Source organism: Ranitomeya imitator, chromosome 2 (genome assembly GCF_032444005.1).
Source record: "Ranitomeya imitator isolate aRanImi1 chromosome 2, aRanImi1.pri, whole genome shotgun sequence".
Taxonomy (NCBI): domain Eukaryota; kingdom Metazoa; phylum Chordata; class Amphibia; order Anura; family Dendrobatidae; genus Ranitomeya; species Ranitomeya imitator.
The window spans coordinates 726,481,318-726,505,551 of NC_091283.1; the positions used below are offsets into that span (position 1 = coordinate 726,481,318).

Consider the following 24,234-nt stretch of genomic DNA (forward strand, 5'->3'; position numbering starts at 1 on the left):
TTTGTGTTCACATTGTATGATTTTTACATAATTAATTAGCATTTTATTGCATGAAATAAGTATTTGATACTAGATGGCAGCCCGATTCTAAAGAATCGGGAGTCTAGAATCCATATATACTTTATTTATTCAAATGTAAGAATAATACAATTAATAAATAATAGTAAGAAAGAACAAAAAATGGCTGCACTCACCAGCTCTTGACAATTCTTGTTAGCTCTGTGTCATTAGTATCCTTACTATTAGAGCTCATGTTGGCTAAGCTAAACAGCTTTAAGCGTGGTGGTGGCAAACAACAGGTTAATAAGAGGCAGTGTCAGGTAGTAGGAAAATAGCCAGTTAATAATAGGCAATAGTTCTTTGCAGGAATGCAGATATTAATAAATAGGCAGTTTATATTGCAGAGAAATTGCTGGGCAATAATGAACAATGTCCTTATGTGGCAAATAATAGAGCAATATACCCAATGTGGCAAAGAAGAGGTTAATAAACGGCAGTCTCTCAGTATAACAGTCAGTGAATAATAGGCAGTATATGGAGAAAACACCAAACAAAAGTTCAAAATTGGTGTGAAAATGTCACTGAACCACTTCACAACTAAATATATATAGTTTTGGTAAATGGTATTATCATTTTTTTGACGAAATTCGGCAGGAGCTTGAAGAGCAACGTCACTGGGCCCGCCTCCACGCAGTAGAAACTTGCTGTGAGGTAAAAATTCAAAAATCACACCAAAATGGCAGGCGGAGTGTGTCACAGTACGGCACGTTTCTGATTGTTCGCTCGCAGCAGGCGGCAACCAATCAGACACTGGACACTGTTGACGTCACTTATCTCCGGACATTAGCTCCGGACATTAGCTCCTGACATTAGCTCCGGACATTAGCTCCGCACATTAGCTCCGGACATTAGCTCCGGACATTAGCTTCGGACAAAGCCACGGAAGTTGGCACAAATTGCAGGAAGTAGTATTCTAGGCAATTAATCTCCGGACATTAGCTCCGGACATTAGCTCCGGACATTAGCTCCGGACATTAGCCCCGGACAAAGCCACGGAAGTTGGCACAAATTGCAGGAAGTAGTATTCTAGGCAATTATATATTAGACAATAGAAATACAGAACTTAATATTTAGCATAGAAACTATTGTTTGCAATTACCGAGGTCAGACATTACCTGTAGTTCTTGACCAAGTTTGCACACACTGCAGCAGGGATTTTGTCCCACTTCCCCATACAGATATTCTCCAGAACTATCAGGTTTCGGGGTGGTCACTGGGAAACATTGAGCTTTATCTCCTTTCAAAGATTTTTGATTGGGTTCAGGCTTGGAGACTGGCTAAGCTACTCCAGGACCTTGAAATGCTTCTTATGGAGCTACTGCTTAGTTGCATTGACTGTGTGTTTCGGGTCGTGCTGGAAGACCCAGCCATGACCCACAGATAATGGTCTTACAGGGAAAAGCAGTTGTAGGCCAAAATCTCACAATGCGTGACCCCATACATAATTCCTTCAATAAGGTGCAATCATTCTGTCCCCTTTACAGAAAAACACCCCCAAAATATGTACTGTATGTTGTTTCCTCCATCATGCTTCACAATTGGGGAGGTGTTCTTGATGTTGAACTCATCCTTCTTCTTCCTCCAAGTTCTATTTTGGTCTCATCTGATTACCTTCCCCCATGCTTCCTCTGAGTCATGCAGATGGTCATTAGTGAACCTAAAACAGGCCTAGGCATGTGTTGGCATGAGCACTTTAGTTTGCTGTGCAGGATTTTAATCCATGATGGCGAAGTGTGTTAGTAATGGTAATGTTTGAGACTGTGGTCCCAGTTCTCTTCAGGTCATTGACGAGGTCCTTCTGTGTAGTTCTGGCTGATTCCTGACATTTCTCTGAGTCAGCCTTACCCCAAGATGTGAGCTCTTGCATGGAGCCCCAGACTGAGGAAGATTGACAATCATCTTGTGTTTCTTCCATTTTCTAACAATTTTGCCAACAGTTGTTGCATCTCACCAAGCTGCTTTCCTGCTTGTGCAGGTCTACAATTTTGTCCCTGGTGCTCTAAGACAGGTACAGTGCCTTGCAAAAGTATTCAGCCCCCTGGAACTTTTCAACCTTTTCCCACATATGATGCTTCAAACATGAAGATGCCAAATGTAAATTTTTGGTGAAGAATCAACAAGTGGAACACATTTGTGAAGTTGAACAAAATGTTTGCTTATTTTAAATTTTTGTGGAAATTAAAAAACTGAAAAGTGGCATGCAATATTATTCGTCCCCTTTAAGTTAATATTTTGTTGGGCCACCTTCTGCTGCGATTGCAGCTACAAGTCGCTTGTGGTATGTCTCTAACATACTGTTTGCAAGAAAGATAAAGTAGAATGAAGTTTAGGCTGACAGTGCAAGCTGATCATGTTGGTGATGGCAAAGTGATGCTGACACATGGACAGCATCAGTGAGGAAATCTGGCAGTGCCAATTCTGCTAGTTGGCACTGGGGTTACATATGATAGGATCAGATATACGGCTCATCAGACTGTATCACACATGATCAGATGCATGGCTCAGCAGACTCTATGACACATGATAGGATTAACTACACGGATCAACAAATTGTATCGGTTGTACCACACATGATAGGATTAGATAAATGGACGTTGTCACACTTCATAGGTTTAAATTAATGGCTCAGTAGACTGTATCATCCATATTAGATTTAGATATGTAACTCAGTGGACTGTATCACAAATGATAGGATTAGATACAAAGACTACATAATACAATTAGGTACATGGCTCTTCTCAGTCAGTGTAAACCCTCATTCAGATGTTTGTGATGCAGGAGCATCTGAATGAGACTTTACTGCTGTGTCAGGTAGGTACATCAGAAGACATGTCTTCTAGTGCACTTTGCAAATGCAGCAGTAAAGTCTTATTCAAATGTCTCTGCATCGCAAACATCTTTGTATTAACAATGCTTAATCACCTTCATTCTAAATTGTGAATTGTGGCCGAGTACAGTCAAATAATCTTATTTGTTCATCTAGTCTTTCCATACAGTATTTTGGTTAAATACACTAGTAGAATTTAAATTAATTTATTAGACAAATTGAAGCAATAAAAATCTAAAAAAAAAAAATTAAATAATTCTTTAAGGGTTATGTACACCTATGTACTTTTTACTCATTGCTGCTAATTTTTGTTTATTTTTTAACTGTTTCTCTTCTGCAGCCTTGGAGTGTTTTATACTTTGCAAGCTTCTCTGTCCCTTTTCTGTTTGAATACATCAGTGGAGCTTACTGATAGTTGCTTCCCCCTGCCCTCCAAAGTGCACACAGAGCTTAGCATGTGCATGCTTTCTACCTATCTGGGAACATACGTGCATTCCCAGACTTCAAAATGCCCCACTGGATCAATCTGATCCCCTTTGCTTCCATCACTCTCTTCAGAGGATGCACAAATAGAGTTCCTTCTTGACATCAGATCATCAGAAGGAATAAACAAATGGACCTTTTTCAATGTTCATTGGTCTGACTACCTTTAGCCTAAGCTATGAGCCACCCTTACAGCACATTACTGCCAGTAGTCTTCCCCATCTCCAATCTCTTCTGAGCTGCTGAGTGTTTTATAAAAATGTACTTTAAGTCAAAAATGCAAAGAGAAAACTCAATGTGATAACAAGATTTTAGAGATCTCATCTATTGTATTGTTACTATAAAATGTGTGTAAAAATGCATTAAAGGTATAAAGTATGAAAAACTCCAAAAATTCATAGAATGACTTGTTTTTATTACACCAAACAATTAATTCCATTTGTATTGGTTCTGTTTGTCCTTTATACTGTATTCCATCTCACATTTGTAACTGCTTTTTTTGTAAACTACGTTTTCAAAGTCCAGACATTGAATATCAACTGAAACCCCTCAGAAGTATTTTGAGCAAATGTTTCTTCTTAAATCAGTGACAAGTGAAAGTATTCTACAAGAAGCTATTTGGACACTGAAACGTTTCATGTGAGAAGTTTGAAAAGCCATGAAACCCATATCTACCTCTGATTGCGCTGGAACAGAGCTGGAAATTCTTGATTCTAACAAAGTGTGTGATCCCTGGCTGCCTTATCAAAGAATGGCAGCACCTTCCGCTTGCCAGTGCTCGAAATGAGTTACTTGAGAAGTATTATATAAAAGAAATCAACAGTTAAAAGATAGCCCTTACAATCATACCACATCATGGCAAACAAACAATTGATAGCCTAAGCTTCACATTTTTATGCATAAAGAAAGTGATCTGGAACAACGGGATTTAGATGAAGGCTTTCAAGTAAAGAATTGTATTATTTCCCATCTCTCCTCCTCTCTGCACTTGTTAGGTCCCTTTTATTTCTGATCAATGGAGGTTATTCCCATTCCTGCAATGAAAGGCGTACTGTGAATTCACGGTTGAATTGAAATACAGAAAACCATAAAATTATCTTGACGTTTTTGTTTCTTTTTTGATGGACTGTTTGGTTAGCATTTCTTGTCTTTGTGCAAAAAATGGTGGATTTATATAATATTCTGTTTGCAGTTAATATTCTGTTTGCAGTTAGGAAGGTGCTTTTCTAGCCCATGAAGATATTACAGCTGTATCATTTTTGTCAGAGGGGTTTCTGAAAAATGAAATAGGGGTTAGGTTATGAATATGATTTAATATTTGTTTCACTTTGAATTTAAAAGGCAGAAACAAATATAGAATATTTGTCATTGTATTGTTCTGTAGTAAAATCTTAGTCTTCTCTTACGCAAAAAACATCTTTAAAAAGCAAAAAAAAGGAACGTGTTTCTCTACACCTAATTATAGTAAGTGGTATAGTACGTAGCATTTCTCCTCTGTATGTAATATTATCCTTATTGGGTTAGTACTGTACATCCCCATGCTTTGATAAATCATACTACAGTAGGACAAACATTAAATGGTGATACCTTCCTATTCTTGGAATGGCCTATTGTTTCCAATATACATCTAAGAAAAAATAATTTTATTCTCTGTTGATTGCCGAATTATGGTAGTATCCTTCCTTAGGCTAAATTCCCACAATGAGTTTTTTGTTAGTTTTTGATGCTACATATTTTTGCTGCTCAAAAGCAAAGTGTCTTGCAGTTCCTGCAAAGCTGATGGGATTTATAGTAATATCATGCCTACTGGGCTGATTTTAACATTGTGTTCACAACAAGTCAATTTGTCTTACAAGTACGCTGAGTTTTATGTCTGGGTTTTCCCCATAACATTGCATTAGATGAAAATCTACATGTAAAAAAACGCATGAGTTTTTATTGTGTTTCTGTCGAGGAAGCGCACTAAAAACGTAAGCAATCCATATGCGTCCATAAAGTTTTGTCAAAGCCAAAATTTTATCTCACAGTGATTTGGAGACAGCAAGTCTATTCCTATTTATATCTCTTGAACAAAATATTATTAGTACATTTTATAAAACATGGATAAAACATCTCTAGCTGTTAGGAATCTAGGAATACTACATGATACAGTCTAAGAGCTCATACTCAACAGCATTAACAAAATCGGTGCAATATTGTTTCTGAAAAGTCAGATGTGTGTCATGCCAATGTAATGTGAGTACAATGTGATTTTTCACATCTCGCATCCATAAGACATCCACATGACATGCATATGTAATCTGTATGCAGTGCAATTTTAACATTAGTTTTTTCATGGAGTAATTCTCTGTCATTTAAAGAGTTTTCTAACCAAGTATTCTTCAATAGATAGATAGATAAGAAGAAATATGAAAGTGAATTATATATGCATTACTTTGCGAGTGTACTTTACTGTACATGTATTTACGTCATAAATAATTAAATTAAAGATAAAAATATAGTGAGGTCCCCTGCAATTTTTATAACCTGCTGAAGGAAAGCTGACAGCTGGGGGCTATTATTTATAGCCTGGGAAAGGAGTAATAAACATGAAGCTTCCCAGGATATTAATATCCTCACACCCTAGCGGTGGCATCAGTGTTCAACAGCAATGAACTCCGCTCACCTTATTCACGTCACTGCAAGAGACTGATGCTGAACAGTCACACAGCTCAGTGTATCTGCTGGATGGCGGGCTAAATGCTTGCATCATGCCAACATTCAGCATGCCATCCAGATGTAGCAGAGCTAGACTCATCAAGAGACAAATGGATTATCTTCTCGCTGGACAGGTTAGGAATATGGTGGTATAATATGTTTTGTCTTTTACAGGAGACATGGGCATCTGTGGATTATCTTTTCATCAGACAGGTGAGTATAAATTTGCTTTTTTACTTTTAATTGTATAAAATATATGGGCAAAAGAAGGGGGATGACATGCTGCTGTGGTGCAGTATAGCGCAACCTCCACCAGAGGGAGCTTGAGAGGCAAGTGAGACTGCGTACACAGAGAAGAATCACAGAGCAGCAGCACAGGTGCCACCAAGTGGCGAAACCCATTGGCAGATAGGATGATCCCCAGAAAGGAAAGCTCCTGGACACAAAACAAACATTTCTTGGGTTTAGCGAACAGAGAATTCCCCCATAACCTGTGAAGAACAGCACATAAGTGACCAATGTGGGATTCCTTGTCAGGTAAGAAAACAAGGATCATCCATGTATACAATCATAAAACGACCGATAAAATCAGAAAAACATCATGCATGAAGTTCTGAAACAACGTAGGCGCGTTCGTGAGACCGAAGGGAAGGACCAAATTTTCAAACAGACCCTCTGAGGTGAGAAATGCCGTTTTCAACTCATCCCCTTCCTGAATGCGAATAAGGTTATATGCTCCCCTGAGAACAAGTTTGGAAAACCACGTAGCCCCAGACAATTACGATATGATAAACTTTATTGATCCTGGTGGAAATTACGGTATTACAGCAGCAATACAAACAGCAGTACATAAAATATTAGGACACAAATCTTGTACAAGTATATCAACATTACAAAACAAATAAATGTGGGTAGTTCAGGTATATAAGTCACTGTTAACTGACATTAGTACACCAGAAATCAGTAATTGTTGTCTACCACCCTTAGGAAATTATTATACATCCCCATAGTAGTAGGTACAAACGATTTCCTGAATTTCTCCTTCTTACACCTTAGTAGGATTAGGTGGCTGCTGAATGTGCTCTTCTGCTTCAAGAACAGCACGTATAGTGGGTGTGTAATATTGATCATTATAGCCCTACACTTCTTCTGAATTCTATCCTCCAATACTTCCTCAAAAGAGTCCAGAAGGAGGCCTGTTATGATCTAATGATTAAGGAGCGACATGCGTCTAGCTCTGAGCAGGTGGCAACTATACTGACCGCAGTCCCTAAGCTCAACACAACACTAGAAGTAGCCGTGGAATGCTCCTAACACTGCCTAGGCATCCCGTCACAGCCTAAGAGCTAACTACCCCTAAAGATAGAAGCAGGAAAACTATCTTGCCTCAGAGAAAATCCCCAAAGGATAGATTAGCCCCCCACAAATAATGACTGTGAGAGGAGAAGGAAATGACATACGTAGTATGAAACAAGATTTAGCACAGGAGGCAACTTCTAGCTAGATAGAAAATAGTACAGGACAGAACACTGTGCGGTCAGTAATAAAAACTAGAAAAAGTCCACCGCAGAGAAATGCAGAACTCTCCACACCTGACTAAAGGTGTGGAGGGCAAACTCTGCTGCCCAGAGCTTCCAGCTTAGCTGAATAGATCCATACTGAAAAGCTGGACCAATGAACAAAAACAAAGAAAGTGCTGAACAACAAGTCCACAACAAGAGAACCGCAAAAGGACAAGCAAGGACTTAGCTTTGATGAACTGGTCAGAGTGTCAGGAAAGTCCTAAGAGCAATGACTCCAGGCAGGAACAATTGACAACTGGCATAGAATGAGGGAAAAGGCCAGACTAATATAGCCGAGCCAGAAAGACGATCAGTGAAAACAGCTGCTGAAGCTAAATCCAAGAAGCAGCCATACCACTCAAAACCACAGGAGGGAGCCAAAGAGTAGAACTCACAAAAATGCCATTAACAACCACCGGAGGGAGCCCAAGAGCGGAATTCACAACAGAGGCCAACAGCCACGCTTGCCTTCTTGATAAGCTTGTTGAGCTTATTAGCGTCAGATACTCGCACACTACTGCCCCAGCATAAGATAGCAAAAAAAGGCGCTTGCCACAGCAGACTGGTAGAACATTTCCAGCATTTTACTGCACACATTGAATAACCTGAGCTTCCGAAGAAAGTACAGTCTGCTCATTCCCTTATTGTAAATCTTTTTTGTATGACACCTCCAATCGAGTTTACTGTCAAGGTGAACCCCCAAATATTTGTAGCTCTCAACAATCTCAACCTTCTGGCCAGCAATAGTGATAGGCAAGTAATCCTCTTTTTCTTTCTATAACTTACCACCAACTCCTTGATTTTCTTTACATTTACTTCTAGACAGTTAGTCTGGCACCAATCCACAAAGTCAGAAACCACCCTTCCATTTTCCTCCTCCCCCTGGCCTCCCACAATGCCCCCTACAATCACTGAGTCATCTGAGAATTTTTGGAGGTGACAAAAATCTGATTAATACTGAAAGTCAGCAGTATACAATGTGAAGAGGAAGGGCAACAGCACTGTACCCTGAGGGGCTCCAACACTGCTCTGTATACTGCACAGATACCACCTCCCCCATCCACAAACTGTAGTCTGTCCGTCAGGTAGTCGTTTATCCAGTTCAGCATCCCCTCATCTACCGCCATATCATTCAACTTATTACATAGTAAGGGTGGCTGTAAGGTATTGAAAGCAGTTGAGAAGTCAAAGAACATGGCGCAAACTACAGATCCATTATTGTCCAAGAATGAATGTACTGTATGTAGCAGAGACACTACAGCATCATCCACCCCCAATCTCTGCTGGTATGCAAACTGCAGGGTGTCAGTAAAAGCCCTCACTTTTGGACACAAGTAGGTGAGTATTTTTCGAGTATATGCGAGTATTATTATACATTATGCGAGTATATATTATTATTAGTACTATAATTGATTATAGAGGTCAGGAATGAGTGGGAGAGAGTAGGTATTTCTCACCATAATTTTATTTAGTTCCCGGAAATCGAGGCACGGGTATAAGCCACCATCTTTTTTATTGATAAAAAAAAAACTCTGCGGCCACAGGTGAGACAGAGGGATGGATGTGACCTATGCGTAGACTATCAGAGACATAGTTTTTCATAGCAGTAAATTCCGGGCCAGAAAGATTGCACAAACAGGCTTCGGGCAATTTAGAACCGAGAATAAGATTAATGGTACAATCATAAGGATGATGGGGTGGTAAGACCTCAGACTCTTTTTCGGAGAACACGTACTCATTAGGTACTCCGGAATACCCTCCGGACTAATGGCAGACACAAAAACAGCAGAAAGACAACCATTGGAACAATTAATACCCCATTTAACAATATCACGAGATCCCCAGTCTATAACAGTATTATGCCTCTGCAACCATGGAACCCCAACAGGAAGATTATTCATGGCATAACATGAAATTCGTTCCTGGTGCAAGGAACCCACCTTGAGGAGGAACTCCTCAGAGTCAAACTTGAGGACATTTTGAGCCAACGGTGTCTTATCAATGGCAACAATATGGATGGGAGTCTCTAGCCTAACTGTCCCTAACTTTAATTTGGACACCAGACTGAAGTAAATGAAGCTCATGGAAGATCCGCAGTCCACAAACGCTGAAGTGGATGAAAAATAACCTCCATAGCACAGTTCCACCTCTAGCAAAACTTTTTGAAATAATGAAAATGGTACCTTAAAGTCTGGATGACCTCCTAGACCATCACCCAGACTCAGCAGCTTGTTACTTGAAGGACCAGAGGGCCAGTCCTTCTTCCAATGTCCCGGATCTCCACAATAAAAACATAATTTCCCATCATGTTGTTGTTTCCTCTCCTCCTTGAAGTTGGTGGCACCAACTTCCATAGTCTCCTTGAATGAAATCAACTCAGATTTGGCAGGCAATACAGGAATCTCACACTGGATAATTCCTCTCTTCCGTAACCTCCAGTCCATATGAATGGCCAGGGTCAAGGCCTCCTCCAGGGAACTGAGTGGCATATGAAGGGCCAGCACATCCTTGAGATGATCGAAAAGTCCTCTCTCAAACAGGCATCTCAGAGCAGAGTCACCTCAAGACACCTCAACAGACCACCATCTAAACTCAGCACAATACTGTTCAGCAGTGAGTTCATTCTGGGGGACACCCATGATCATGCCCTCTGCTACCCTGACTCAGTCTGGTTCATCATAAATCAGTCCCAAAGCCTCAAAGAATCTGTCCACAAACACACGTTCAGGGGCAGAAGCAGGTAAAGAGAAAGCCAACGACTGAGATCTCTCCCACACTAAGGAAATTATTATCCCCACCCGCTGACTCTCATCGCTAGAAGATCGGGGTCTAAGAGAAAAAATAGCTTGCAACTCTCCTTAAAAGATATCTCTCCCTCTCCCCGAAGAAGGTATCTGGGAGCTTGACTGTAGGTTCAGGAGAGTGCAATGAGACATCAACAGTGTTAGAGTGCTTACAGTCAGTCTGCAATTAATTTACTGCATCAGAAAGCTTTGAAGGTGGTTATGGGATGAGGCCAAGGCCCTCTGTTTTACAAACAGGTCTTGTATCATCACTGTCAATCTGTCCATTTGATCTGCCATGGTATGGAGTGGATCTATAGCAAACAGAGCAGAGGAAAAAAAAGCAAAAATCCCTTTAAATGTATTGGTCAGCTATAATGTCATGCTGCTGTGGTGCAGTATAGTGCAACCTCCACCAGAGGGAGCTTGACAGTGAAGTGAGACTGCGTACACAGAGAAGCACCACAGAGCAGCAGCACAGGTGCCACCAAGTGGCGAGAGAGTGGTCAGAGAAGCCAAGTCAAAAAACACAGGCAGAAGTAAAGGTATCAGCAGTACACATGGTCAAGAACAAGCCAGGAGGCTCAGCAACGGTCAGGAGCGGATAAGACAAAGTCAGGAGGCAGAAGCAAGTCCAAGTACAAGCCAAGTCAGAAACCAGAGAATCAAACCGACAAACAGGGAAAAACAGGGAATAGGGCAGACAGAGGTAGTCAACAGACATGGGGCAAGTCAGTGATCACAGCAGGACAAATCAAGGGCTACCAGAGTCAGGTTCACACGCCGAAGGCAGAACTATAGCTGAAACCACCAGCAGGATCCATAGGAGCTAAATAGAAAACCTGAAACCAGAATGAGGCAGAACAAAGTTATCCCTTGACATGATCCGCCTGGAAAAAAAGGCAATAGGATTAAACTCTGGAGCGAATCATGACAGGGGAGAGTTTATTTCAAATAAAGGACTTTACTCAGGCTGTTTTTTTCCAGTTTGACTATGAGGTTATTAATAAGGGTATCTCATAGACTCCTTTCTGTTACTATCCCTTGGGCTTGATATCGACTGTCAGTGCAAAGCTGACATCAACACCAATACTATTAGCCCACATTTGCCAAACTGTAAATTGGCACATCTTATGAATGCACCATTTCTGGGGCTTTTGAGAACTAATGTTTTTAGTCTAGGAGAGTGCAAATATCCATGGCCCCTTCCTAGCCTATTAATAACAGCCTGCAGCTTTCTACCTAGCCTTTGTTGGTTATAAATTATAGGGGGCCTAATGTAATGTTTTTGGGAATGGTCTCCCACTTTATTAACCCGTAAAGGCTAAATATATGGCTGTTAGCTGATATTTATAACCTCGGAAGCTCTATTTTTATTATGCTTTTCCTATGCTGTTAACTTCACCATCCAGCTGTCCTCTTTCCATCAGCTGATTATTAAAATTTTGGGGGAACCCCACATCATTTATTGAGTAATTACCTAAATAAATGAACAGTAAATTACACACGATCTGCACTAATTATATATGTTACTGATAGCTTTATATTTATATATTCAATGTATATATCTATTTTATCTATACTATTCTGGTTGGTAACAGTGAATTTATTGTACTCGGCTGATGATATATTGGTTTTATAGGAGATGGGTGAGTAAGAAATTGATATATTCACATAAAGCTTTAGCCTGAGATGCCAGTGAGGGGCAGGCTCAAAAAGCAGAAGTCCGTGATAAGTATTTTATTATGACCTATTGACATGACATTAAATACTTTGTTATCAAGATTATTTTCCCGAAAACCTTTGATTTTTAATTCAAATTATTGCTTTTTACTGTTGTTTTAGCTGGCAACCTGGGATTCCTTACGAGGCCTAAATGGAAGCTTACAAGAAAAACGACTTGATAATGATCTGCAAGGATTAACATTGAAAGTAGTGACAATCTTGGTATGTTTTTAAAAATGTTATAACATAATCTAACCAGTAGCACTTTGTTATATAGCAGAAGTATCAGTAGTTTGTGAAATGTGTGTATTTTTGCAAATAGATTTAGTATAAATTGTATATATTAATCATGTACTATGGATGTACCTCTACAATTTCCTTTATCTTTTTTGTCATTCCTCATTTGGTTTTTCCAACCGTACTATCTATGTAACTATATAAATATGAGGGGTAACACCCCAAAACAAAATGTATCTGCAAGTTGAGATTCTGGCTGGTCTTTTATCCCAAGTCATCTAGCAAGGTTTTTTTAAAAGATCCTTATTGACTTGTAGAATTGCTACTTACAATAAGTCTCCCTAGAGTTCTAGTCTTCTTCCTCTCTGAGGAGACAATTTGCATATATAAATACATGCTCATTCTTTGCATTCTAGTAAAGTGGAAGAAAATAAATATATACTGTGCTGTAAGGAAGAAAATAGTGATAGTAAATAGAAATAACATAGGGTACTTAGTACATGCTTTTAATAAAAAAAGTGTGAAAAGTTATTCCACCGTGACAAGGTGTTCACAAATCAGGATGTTTCTGTCCTCTAGTTTTTAGTAAAGGTACCTTATGTTGTTTATTATATTTATATACTGTATATACAAAAATACAGACACTTCTCACAAAATTAGAATATCATAAAAAAGTTAATTTATTTCAGTTCTTCTCTAAAAAGTAACACTCATATAATATATAAAGTCATTACAAACAGAGTGATCTATTTCAAGTTTTTATTTCTGTTAATTATGACTATGGCTTACAGCTAATGAAAACCCAAAAGTCATTATCTCAGTAAATTAAAATGCTATATAACACCAGCTTGAAAAATGATTTTAAAATCTGAAATATTGGCCTACTGAAATGTATATTCAGTAAATGCACTCAATACTTAGTTGGGGCTTCTTTTGCATCAATTACTGCATCAATGCGATGTGGCATGGAGGCGATCCGGTGATGTGTTATGAAAGCCCAGGTTGCTTTGATAGCAGCATTCAGTACATCTGTATTGTTGGGTCTGGTGTCTCTAATCTTCCTCTTGACAATACAACATAGATTCTCTATGGGGTTAAGGTCAGACGAGTTTGCTGGCCAGTCAAGCACAGTGATACTGTTGATTTTAAACCAGGTATTGTATTTTGGCAGTATGGACAGGTGCAAAGTCCTGCTGGAGAATGAAATTTTCATCTCCAAAAAGCTTGTCAGCAGAGGAAAGCATGATGTGCTCTAAAATTTCCTGGTAGACAGCTGCGCTGACTTTGGTCTTGATAAAACAGAGTGGACCTACATCAGCAGATGATGTGGCTCCCCAAACCATCACTAATTGTGGAAACGTCACACTAGACATCAATCAGCTTGGATGATGTGCATCTCCACTCTTCCTCCAGATACTTGGGGATTGATTTTGAAATGAAATGCAAAATTTACTTTAATCTGAAAACAACACCTTGGACCACTGAGCAACAGTCCAGTTCTTTTTCTCCTTAGCCCAAGAAAGATGCTTCTGGCATTGTCTATTGAATGGCCTTTTCTTAACAGTCCTTTCAAGGCTATGGTTATCCCGGTTGCTTGTGCTTTTTCTACCACACTTTTTCCTTCCACTCAACTTTCCATTAATATGCTTGGATAGGGAACCCTGTGAACTGCCAGATTCTTTAGCAATGACTTTTGTGGCTTACCCTCCTTATGGAGTGTGTTAATGACTTCCTTCTGGACATCTGTCAAGTCATCAGTCTTCTCCATGATTCTAGAGCGTTCTGAAACAGATGAAAGGACCTTTTTAAATACTTATGAAGCCTTTGCAGATGAGTTTTATTAATTATTCTAATTTACTGAGATAATGACTTTTGGGTTTTCATTGGCTGTAAGCCATAATCATCCACATTAACAGAAATTAACACTCTGTTTGTAACAATTCTATATAATATATGAGTTTCACTTTTTGTATTGAAGAACTGAAATAAATTAACTTTTTGATGATATTCTTATTTTATGAGAAGCACCTGAAGTTCTTAAGAGGATCTTGATAACAGGCACAGAGGTCTTCAGCCGACCCCCAGCTGTCATGACAAGCAATTGGTGCTCCACGGTCACGTAATGTACACGCTAATGGGCAGGATAAATGATGAGCTTCCTGTCTGTGCGTGTTAAATACTGCTGCCCCCTAACTGCAAGGCTGAGGGGGCAGGAAAATCTCTGAAATGAACAGAAGCAGCAGTGAAATGGAATAGCAACAGCATGAGAAAGATGCCTGGATGTATGTCTGACTCCCAGGTCTCTGTCTGGAACAAAGTTTAAACATTTTTAGGAAAAATTATTTCCTGTTCAATGACTTGTATATAAGGCAAAATTAAAAAAGTGATAAAATAAAGCCTCCTCCATTCCTCCACCTCTTCATAGCTGTGACAACTCTCACCATATTTCCCTATCTCTTTTGTCTATAGTAGATGACATAGTAGAGAGGGAAAGAAAATTACACCCACTGGTAGTCACTGTTAAATGTAATTTTAACATTTTACTACCTTATCTGGGCATTTGATGTGTGTGACATATTTTAATTTTGAAGGAGGGACTCTTAAACTCACAAAGTCTATGTGGACAATGCAAGAAATGCCAAAATTAGAAAAGGGACTCTGATTCACCCTTTATTAGACATAAGGACGGCCTAATGCACATTCTGTTAAAATTATTAGACAATGGGACTCCTAGTCTCATAAAGCCTATGCACTATGTACAAGAACTGCTAAAAATGAGAAGGTAGGATTGCAAATCACCCTGGAAGACACATAGAGAATGGCCCGAGAAAGCATTTTTTGCCCCATTTTTAAGGAGTGGGACTCCTAGACTGACATAGCCTGTGTACTAAGTTCAAGGGCTAAAAAGCATTTACCCTGAGGAGGGGGAAGTGGCATACATATGTAAAATAATTTTGAGGGTCGCATGATGACACCCCTAAAAATGATGCGAGAGAGCTGTCTGTTGACCCGCTAAAAATTATGTGCGAGGGCTGGCTGTTGACCCTCTAAAAATGAAAAGCGAGGTCCACCTATTTACCCTCTAAAAATTATGAGCGAGAACCACATGCTGACTGTGTAAAAAATTGGAGCGAGGGCTTCATGATCACCCTGCAAAAATTTGGAACGAGGGCTTCAAGATGACCATCTAAAAATTTGGAGTGAGGGCTGCCTGTTTACCCTCTAAAAATTATGAGTGAGAACTGCATGATGACCCTCTAAAAATCATGAGAGACAGCCGCATGATGACCCTGTCAAAAATTGTAGCAAAGACAGCATGAAGACCCTGTAAAAATTTCAAACTACGACTGCATAATAGCAGCTGGATTTAACAGTTTAAGAGCCGAGGGCATAGCTCCACTCCTCCAACTGCTGTTAAATGCACACGATAAGTGCAATCATCATCTGCCATGAAAGGTGAGGGTTCAGTTGGGACATGACATATGATGTATATGTACACCATACGACTCAAAGGGGTTAATGACTATGGATTTAAAATGGGATGTCATAAAACTCCTGCAGGTATAATGTTTAAAAGTTTCAGTTCTTTTGTCTATACAGTTTATGTATCCTGCTATAATTAATCCATTTTAACCTTGCTACATTTAGACATACTGTACACAAGAATAACATAGACATAGAAACCCTTTAGCATATCCTTCTTTCCTAAGTTTGCCAAAATCATTACATGACTGTTACTCATTCCAACAACAGCATATTAACCCCTTACCGGCATCGGACGTACTATATCGTCCGATGCCGGCTCCCCTGCTTTGATGCAGGGCTCCGTTGTGAGCCCGCACCAAAGCCGGGACATGTCAGCTGTTTTGAACAGCTGACATGTGCCCGTAATAGGCGCTGGCAGAATCGCGATCTGCCCGCACCTATTAACTAGTTAAATGCCGCTGTCAAACGCAGACAGCGGCATTTAACTACCGCTTCCGGCCGGGCGGCCGGAAATGACGTCATCGCCGACCCCCGTCACATGATCGGGGGTCGGCGATGCTTGTGAATGGTAACCATAGAGGTCCTTGAGACCTCTATGGTTACTGATTGCCCGTCGCTGTGAGCGCCCCCCTGTGGTCGGCGCTCACAGCACACGTGCAATTCTGCTACATAGCAGCGATCAGCAGATCGCTGCTATGTAGCAGAGCCGATCGTGCTATGCCTGCTTCTAGCCTCTCATGGAGGCTATTGAAGCATGGCAAAAGTTAAAAAAAAAAGTTTAAAAAAAATGTGAAAAAAATAAAAAAAACATAAAAGTTTAAATCACCCCCCTTTCGCCCCAATCAAAATAAATCAATAAAAAAAATATCAAATCTACGCATATTTGGTATCGCCGCGCTCAGAATCGCCCGATCTATCAATTAAAATAAAGTATTAACCTGATCGCTAAACAGCGTAGCGGGAAAAAAATTTGAAACGCCAGAATTACGTTTTTTTGGTCGCTGCGACATTGCATTAAAATGTAATAACGGGCGATCAAAAGAACGTATCTGCACCAAAATGCTATCATTAAAAACATCATCTCGGCACGCAAAAAATAAGCCCTCAACCAACCCCAGATCATGAAAAATGGAGACGCTACGAGTATCGGAAAATGGCGCAATTTTTTTTTTTTTTTTAACAAAGTTTGGAATTTTTTTTCACCACTTAGATAAAAAATAACCTAGTCATGTTAGGTGTCTATGAACTCATACTGACCTGGAGAATCATAATGGCAGGTCAGTTTTAGCATTTAGTGAACCTAGCAAAAAAGCCAAACAAAAAACCAATGTGGGATTGCACTTTTTTTGCAATTTCACCGCACTTGGAATTTTTTTCCCGTTTTCTAGTACACGACGTGCTAAAACCAATGAAGTCGTTCAAAAGTACAACTCGTCCCGCAAAAAATAAGCCCTCACATGGCCAAATTGACAGAAAAATAAAAAAGTTATGGCTCTGGGAAGGAGGGGAGCGAAAAACGAACACGGAAAAACGAAAAATCCCCCGGTCATGAAGGGGTTAAAGAACCCAAACAACTTAACCCATCTAATCCATTTTGTTTAGCTGATTATACTTATTTCCTCCATTTAAGAACCAAACAATTGTTTTTTTATGGGGAGGGCTTCCAGATTTTTACGAAAGCACAATTGGTACATGTTGACCCAATTACCTTGTTAAGATAAAAAGGTTAAAAAAAAGGCAAAATCCCTGTTTTCAAATCATATAGTAAAAATAAGAAATCAGTTTTACAGGACATAGTGAAGCTTGCTATTGTGTGGCAAAATCATTTTGAAACTCAATACTGGAAACTTGACAGTTTAATAGATCAATAGGTTATTTCTTCCAAAGGCACAAGCGGCCCATGCCTAAAGGTGCTCCAGCTGACAGGGCACTGTCTTGATTGCGCATTTGAAGGCATACAAGTCTCCATTTAAGGAAAAAAGACATCCCAGTGACCAACAAGTATTGAACTGCTCTACTATGACAGCATGTGTGCTAAGTAAGAATTCCAATCTTTGCACAGTCATTTAAAGATTTTTTTTTACATTTTGAGATAGTAAATTTAACTTAACTGCCCTACTTCTGTTTGGCTCCATTTTTATTTTTTACTGTTATCATTCTGGTCTTCTGCATTTTCATTGGGACAATCTGTATTTGGTCACTGAATAATGTTATATGAGTAAAGACTGGAAATATTACTTGATTATGTTACATTATATTGATTATACATATGTGGTAAAGTGTTACTCTGGGGGGATAAAAAATATTCTAATGGCCATGCCTTCATAAACAATAAAGTTAACATGAATAGAGCTGTTTGTAACCTTACAGGACCTGCAATTCAGTGTGAAACCGAAGATGCTCTTCGCTGATTTCCATCCCTTCTGGAACATTACGTCACAGATCAGGTGCTGAGGCCTGCTCCTGGCTTTTAGTCATGTACTTCCTCTGAAAATGTCTCCTTCACTGCAGTGTATCATTGTAGGGCATGTGTGGGGCATGGCAGCCATTCCCCAAATAATGATTCCTTCACTGCAGAATGAGGATGAGGTAGAATAGCCTGCTCCCAGCTTCAAGTAGCTGTTAGCCCCACTGATATTGTATCCTTCACTGCAGTCTGAGATGAGGTAGCATGGGGTGGCATGGCCTGTTCCTGGCTTCTTGTAGCAGCCAGCCCACTTATAATGTCTCATTCACTGCAGTACAAGGCAGTGTGGGGTGGCATGTCCTGCTCATTACTTGTAGCCCTGCAGTGAAGGAGACATTATCAGCAGGCCACTCCCCCAATCTTGGACTGCAGTCAAGGAAACATTAAGGTACCGTCACATTAAGCGACGCTGCAGCGATATAGGCAACGATGCCGATCGCTGCAGCATTGCTGTTTCATCGCTGTGTGGTCGCTGGAGAGCTGTCACACAGGCAGCTCTCCAGCGACCAACGATGCCGAAGTCCCCTGGTAACCAGGGTAAACATCGGGTTACTAAGCGCAGGGCCGCGCTTAGTGTCCCGATGTTTACCCTGGTTACCATTGTAAATGTAAAAAAAAAAAAACAGTACATACTTACATTCTGGTGTCTGTCCCCGGCCTCAGCTTCACTGCACTGTCTCAGCGCCGGCTGGCCGTAAAGCAGAGCGGTGACGTCACCGCTGTGCTTTATGGCCGGCCGGCGCTCACAGTCAGTGCGGGAAGCTGACGGCGAGGGGACAGACACCGGAATGTAAGTATGTACTGTTTTTTTTTTTTACATTTACAATGGTAACCAGGGTAAACATCGGGTTACTAAGCGCAGCCCTGCGCTTAGTAACCCGATGTTTACCCTGGTTACCAGTGAAGATATCGCTGAATCGGCATCACACACACCGATTCAGCGATGTCTGCTGGAGATCCAGCGACGAAATAAAGTTCTGGACTTTCTGCTCTGACCAACGATGTCACAGCAGGATCCAGATCGCTGCTGCGTGTCAAACACAACGATATCGCTATCCAGGACGCTGCAACGTCACAGATCACTAGCGTTATCGTTGTTAAGTCGCTCAGTGTGAAGTTACCTTTATTAGAGAGCTGGCTGCTAATAGAAGCCAGGAGCAGGCCACACCCCACCCCACACCCTCATCTTGGACAGTAGACATGGAGACATTATCAGGAGGCTCACTGCTACTAGGAGCTGGGCGCAGGCCACGTCCCCCCATCTTGAACTGCAGTCAGGGAGACATTATTAGAGAGCTGGCTGCTATTAGAAGCCAGGAGCAGGCCACACCCCGCCCCACACCCTCATCTTGGACTGTAGACATGGAGACATTATCAGGAGGCTCACTGCTACTAGGAGCTGGGAGCAGGCCACGTCCCCTCATCTCGGACTGCAGTCAGGGAGACATTATTAGTGCACTGGCTGCTTCCAGAACTTAGGATCAGGCCACAACCCCTGATCTGTGATATAACTTCCCAGAAGGGAGGTGGAGCAGTGAGGCGTAGCTCCAGTGTAACACTGAATATCAGGTAGTGTGAGGGTTACAAACAGCACCATACTTGTTATCTTTATTGTTTATGAAGGCATGACCATTCTAATAATCTTCATTTCCCCCGAGTGCCTCTTTAACTATTTTGTTTCCATTGCAAGCATTAAAATAGGAGCTAGAAAGATGACTATTAGGGTTCATTCAGACATAATTTATTTTCACATTTTAACCCTTGCTCACACGTTCAGTATTTGGTCAGTATTTTATATCAGTATTTGTAAGCCAAAACCAGGAGTGGGTAAACAATGCAGAAGTGCTGCATATGTTTCTATTAACCCCTTCCCGACCCATGACGCCACGTAGGCGTCATGAAAGTCGGTGCCATTCCGACCCATGACGCCTATGTGGCGTCATGGAAAGATCGCGTCCCTGCAGATCGGGTGAAAGGGTTAACTCCAATTTCACCCGATCTGCAGGGACAGGGGGAGTGGTAGTACAGCCCAGGGGGGGTGGCTTCACCCCCCGTGGCTACGATCGCTCTGATTGGCTGTTGAAAGTGAAACTGCCAATCAGAGCGATTTGTAATATTTCACCTATTAAAACTGGTGAAATATTACAATCCAGCCATGACCGATGCTGCAATATCATCGGCCATGGCTGGAAACACTAATGTGCCCCCACCCCACTACACCGATCGCCCCCCAGCCCTCCGATCTGTGGTCCGCTCCCCTCCGTCCTGTGCTCCGCTCCCCCCGTGCTCTTGTCCGCTCACCCCCGTGCTCCAATCACCCCCCCGTGCTCCAATCACCCCCCCTGCACTTCGATCCACCCCCCGTGCTCCGTTCCACCCCCGTGCTCCGTTCAACCCCCCGTGCTCCGTTCCACCCCCTCCATGCTCCATTCCACCCCCCGCGCTCCGATCCACCCCCCATGCTCCGATTCCCCCCCTCCCAAGCTCCCCCCACCCCATCATACTTACCGATCCTGCCGGGGTCCGTCCGTCTTCTCCCTGGGCGCCGCCATCTTCCAAAATGGCGGGCGCATGCGCAGTGCGCCCGCCGAATCTGCCGGCCGGCAGATTCGTTCCAAAGTGCCTTTTGATCACTGAGATATAATCTATCACAGTGATCAAAATAAAAAAAATTATAAATGACACCCCCCCCCTTTGTCACCCCCATAGGTAGGGACAATAAAAAAATAAAGAATTTTTTTCCCACTAATGTTAGAATAGGGTTAGGGGTAGGGTTAGGGGTAGGGTTCGGGCTAGGGGTAGGGTTAGGGTTAGGGCTAGGGCTAGTGTTAGGGTTAGGGTTGGGGCTAGGGTTAGGGTTAGTTTTAGGGTTAGGGTTAGGGGTAGGGTTAGGGCTAGGGTTAGGGCTAGGGCTAGGGTTAGGGTTAGGGTTTCGGTATGTGCACTCGTATTCTGGTCCTCTGCGGATCTTTCCGCTGCGGATTTCATAAATCCGCAGTGCTAAACCGCTGCGGATTTATGGCGGATTTACCGCGTTTTTTCTGCGCATTTCACTGCGGTTTTACAACTGCGATTTTCTATTGGAGCAGTTGTAAAACCGCCGCGGAATCCGCAGAAAGAAGTGACATGCTGCGGAATGTAAACCGCTGCGTTTTCGTGCAGTTTTTCTGCAGCATGTGTACAGCGATTTTTGTTTCCCATAGGTTTACATTGAACAGTAAACTCATGGGAAACTGCTGCGGATCCGCAGCGTTTTCCGCAGTGCGTGCACATACCTTTAGAATTAAGGTACTGTCACACTAGACGATATCGCTAGCGATCCGTGACGTTGCAGCGTCCTCGCTAGCGATATCGTCCAGTGTGACAGGCAGCAGCGATCAGGCCCCTGCTGTGCTGTCGCTGGTCGGGGAAGAAAGTCCAGAACTTTATTTCGTCGCTGGACTCCCCGTAGACATCGCTGAATCGGCGTGTGTGACACCGATTCAGCGATGTCTTTGCTGGTAACCAGGGTAAACATCGGGTAACTAAGCGCAGGGCCGCGCTTAGTAACCCGATGTTTACCCTGGTTACCATCCTAAAAGTAAAAAAACAAACACTACATACTTACCTACCGCTCTCTGTCCTCCAGCGCTGTGCTCTGCTCTCCTCCTGCTCTGGCTGTGAGCGTCGGTCAGCCGGAAAGCAGAGCGGTGACGTCACCGCTCTGCTTTCTGGCTGCCCGGCGCTCACAGCCAGACCAGAGAAGCACAGCGCCGAGGACAGACAGCGGTAGGTAAGTATGTAGCGTTTGTTTTTTTACTTTTTAGGATGGTAACCAGGGTAAACATCGGGTTACTAAGCGCGGCCCTGCGCTTAGTTACCCGATGTTTACCCTGGTTACCGGGGACCTCGGGATCGTTGGTCGCTGGAGAGCTGTCTGTGTGACAGCTCTCCAGCGACCAAACAGCGACGCTGCAGCGATCCGGATCGTTGTCGGTATCGCTGCAGCGTCGCTATGTGTGACGGTACCTTTAGGCTATGTGCACACGGTGCGGATTTGGCTGAGCATCCACAGTGGATTGGCCGCTGCGGATTCGCAGTAGTGTTCAATTAGGTTTACAGTTCCATGTAAACCTATGGAAAACCAAATCCCCTGTTCCCATGGTGCGGAAAATACCGCGCGGAAACGCTGCGTTGTATTTTCCGCAGCATGTCAATTCTTTGTGCGGATTCCGCAGCGTTTTACACCTGTTCCTCAATAGGAATCCGCAGGTGAAATCCGCACAAAAAACACTGGAAATCCGCGGAAAATCCGCAGGTAAAACGTAGTGCCTTTTACCCGCGGATTTTTCAAAAATGATGCTGAAAAATCTCACACGAATCCGCAACGTGGGCACATAGGGTTAGGGTTGGAATTAGGGTTGTGGTTAGGGTTAGGGGTGTGTTGGGGTTAGAGTTGGAATTAGGGTTGTGGCTACAGTTGGGATTAGGGTTAGGGGTGTGGTGGGGTTAGTGTTGGAGGTAGAATTGAGGGGTTACCACTGTTTAGGCACATCAGGGGTCTCCAAACGCAACATGGCGCCACCATTGATTCCAGCCAATCTTGTATTCAAAAAGTCAAATGGTGCTCCCTCAATTCCGAGCCCCGACGTGTGCCCAAACAGTGGTTTACCCCCATATATGGGGTACCAGCATACTCAGGACAAACTGCGCAACAATTACTGGGGTCCAAATTCTCCTGTTACCCTTGTGAAAATAAAAAAATGCTTGCTAAAACATCATTTTTGAGGAAAGAAAAATGATTTTTTATTTTCACGGCTCTGCGTTATAAACGTCTGTGAAGCACTTGGGGGTTCAAAGTGCTCACCACATATCTAGATAAGTTCCTTGGGGGGTCTAGTTTCTAAAAAGGGGTCACTTTTGGGGGGTTTCTACTGTTTAGGCACACCAGGGCCTCTGCAAACGCAACGTGACGCCCGCAGACCATTCCATCAAAGTCTGCATTTCAAAAGTCACTACTTCCCTTCTGAGCCCCGACGTGTGCCCAAACAGTGGTTTACCCCCACACATGGGGTATCAGCGTACTCAGGAGAAACTGGACAACAACTTTTGGGGTCCAATTTCTCCTGTAACCCTTGGGAAAATAAAAAATTCTGGGCTAAATAATTATTTTTGAGGAAAGAAAACGTATTTATTATTTTCACGGCTCTGCATTATAAACTTCTATGAAGCACTTGGGGGTTCAAAGTGCTCACTACACATCTAGATAAGTTCCTTTCGGGGTCTAGTTTCCAAAATGGGGTCACTTGTGGGGGGTTTCTACTGTTTAGCCACATCAGGGGCTCTGCAAACGCAACGTGACGCCCGCAGAGCATTCCATCAAAGTCTGCATTTCAAAACGTCACTACTTCAATTCCGAGCTCCGGCATGTGCCCAAACAGTAGTTTACCCCCACATATGGGGTATCACCGTACTCAGGAGAAACTGGACAACAAATATTGGGGTCAAATTTCTCCTGTTACCCTTGGGAAAATTAAAAAATTCTGGGCTAAATAATTATTTTTGAGGAAAGAAAACGTATTTATTATTTTCACGGCTCTGCATTATAAACTTCTGTGAAACACTTGGGGGTTCAAAGTCCTCACCACACATCTAGATTAGTTCCTTTCGGGGTCTAGTTTCCAAAATGGGGTCACTTGTGGAGGGTTTCTACTGTTTAGCCACATCAAGGGCTCTGCAAACGCAATGTGACGCCCACAGAGCATTCCAAAAAAGTCTGCATTTCAAAACGTCACTACTTCACTTCCGAGCCCTGGCATGTGCCCAAACAGTGGTTTACCCCCATATATGGGGTATCAGCGTACTCAGGAGAAACTGGACAACAACTTTTGGGGTCAAATTTCTCCTGTTACCCTTAGGAAAATAAAA

General features: G+C 42.1%; 1 protein-coding gene across 1 annotated transcript in view; it reads left to right on the forward strand.

Moving 5' to 3' along the window:
• Positions 1 to 24,234, forward strand: part of GRID1 (glutamate ionotropic receptor delta type subunit 1) — a 2,008,846-nt gene that overhangs the window by 1,700,710 nt on the left and 283,902 nt on the right. The window contains exon 9 of the mRNA XM_069753192.1: positions 12,258 to 12,359. Within this exon, the coding sequence (XP_069609293.1) occupies positions 12,258 to 12,359 (102 nt within the window). The remainder of the gene's footprint in view (positions 1 to 12,257; positions 12,360 to 24,234) is intronic.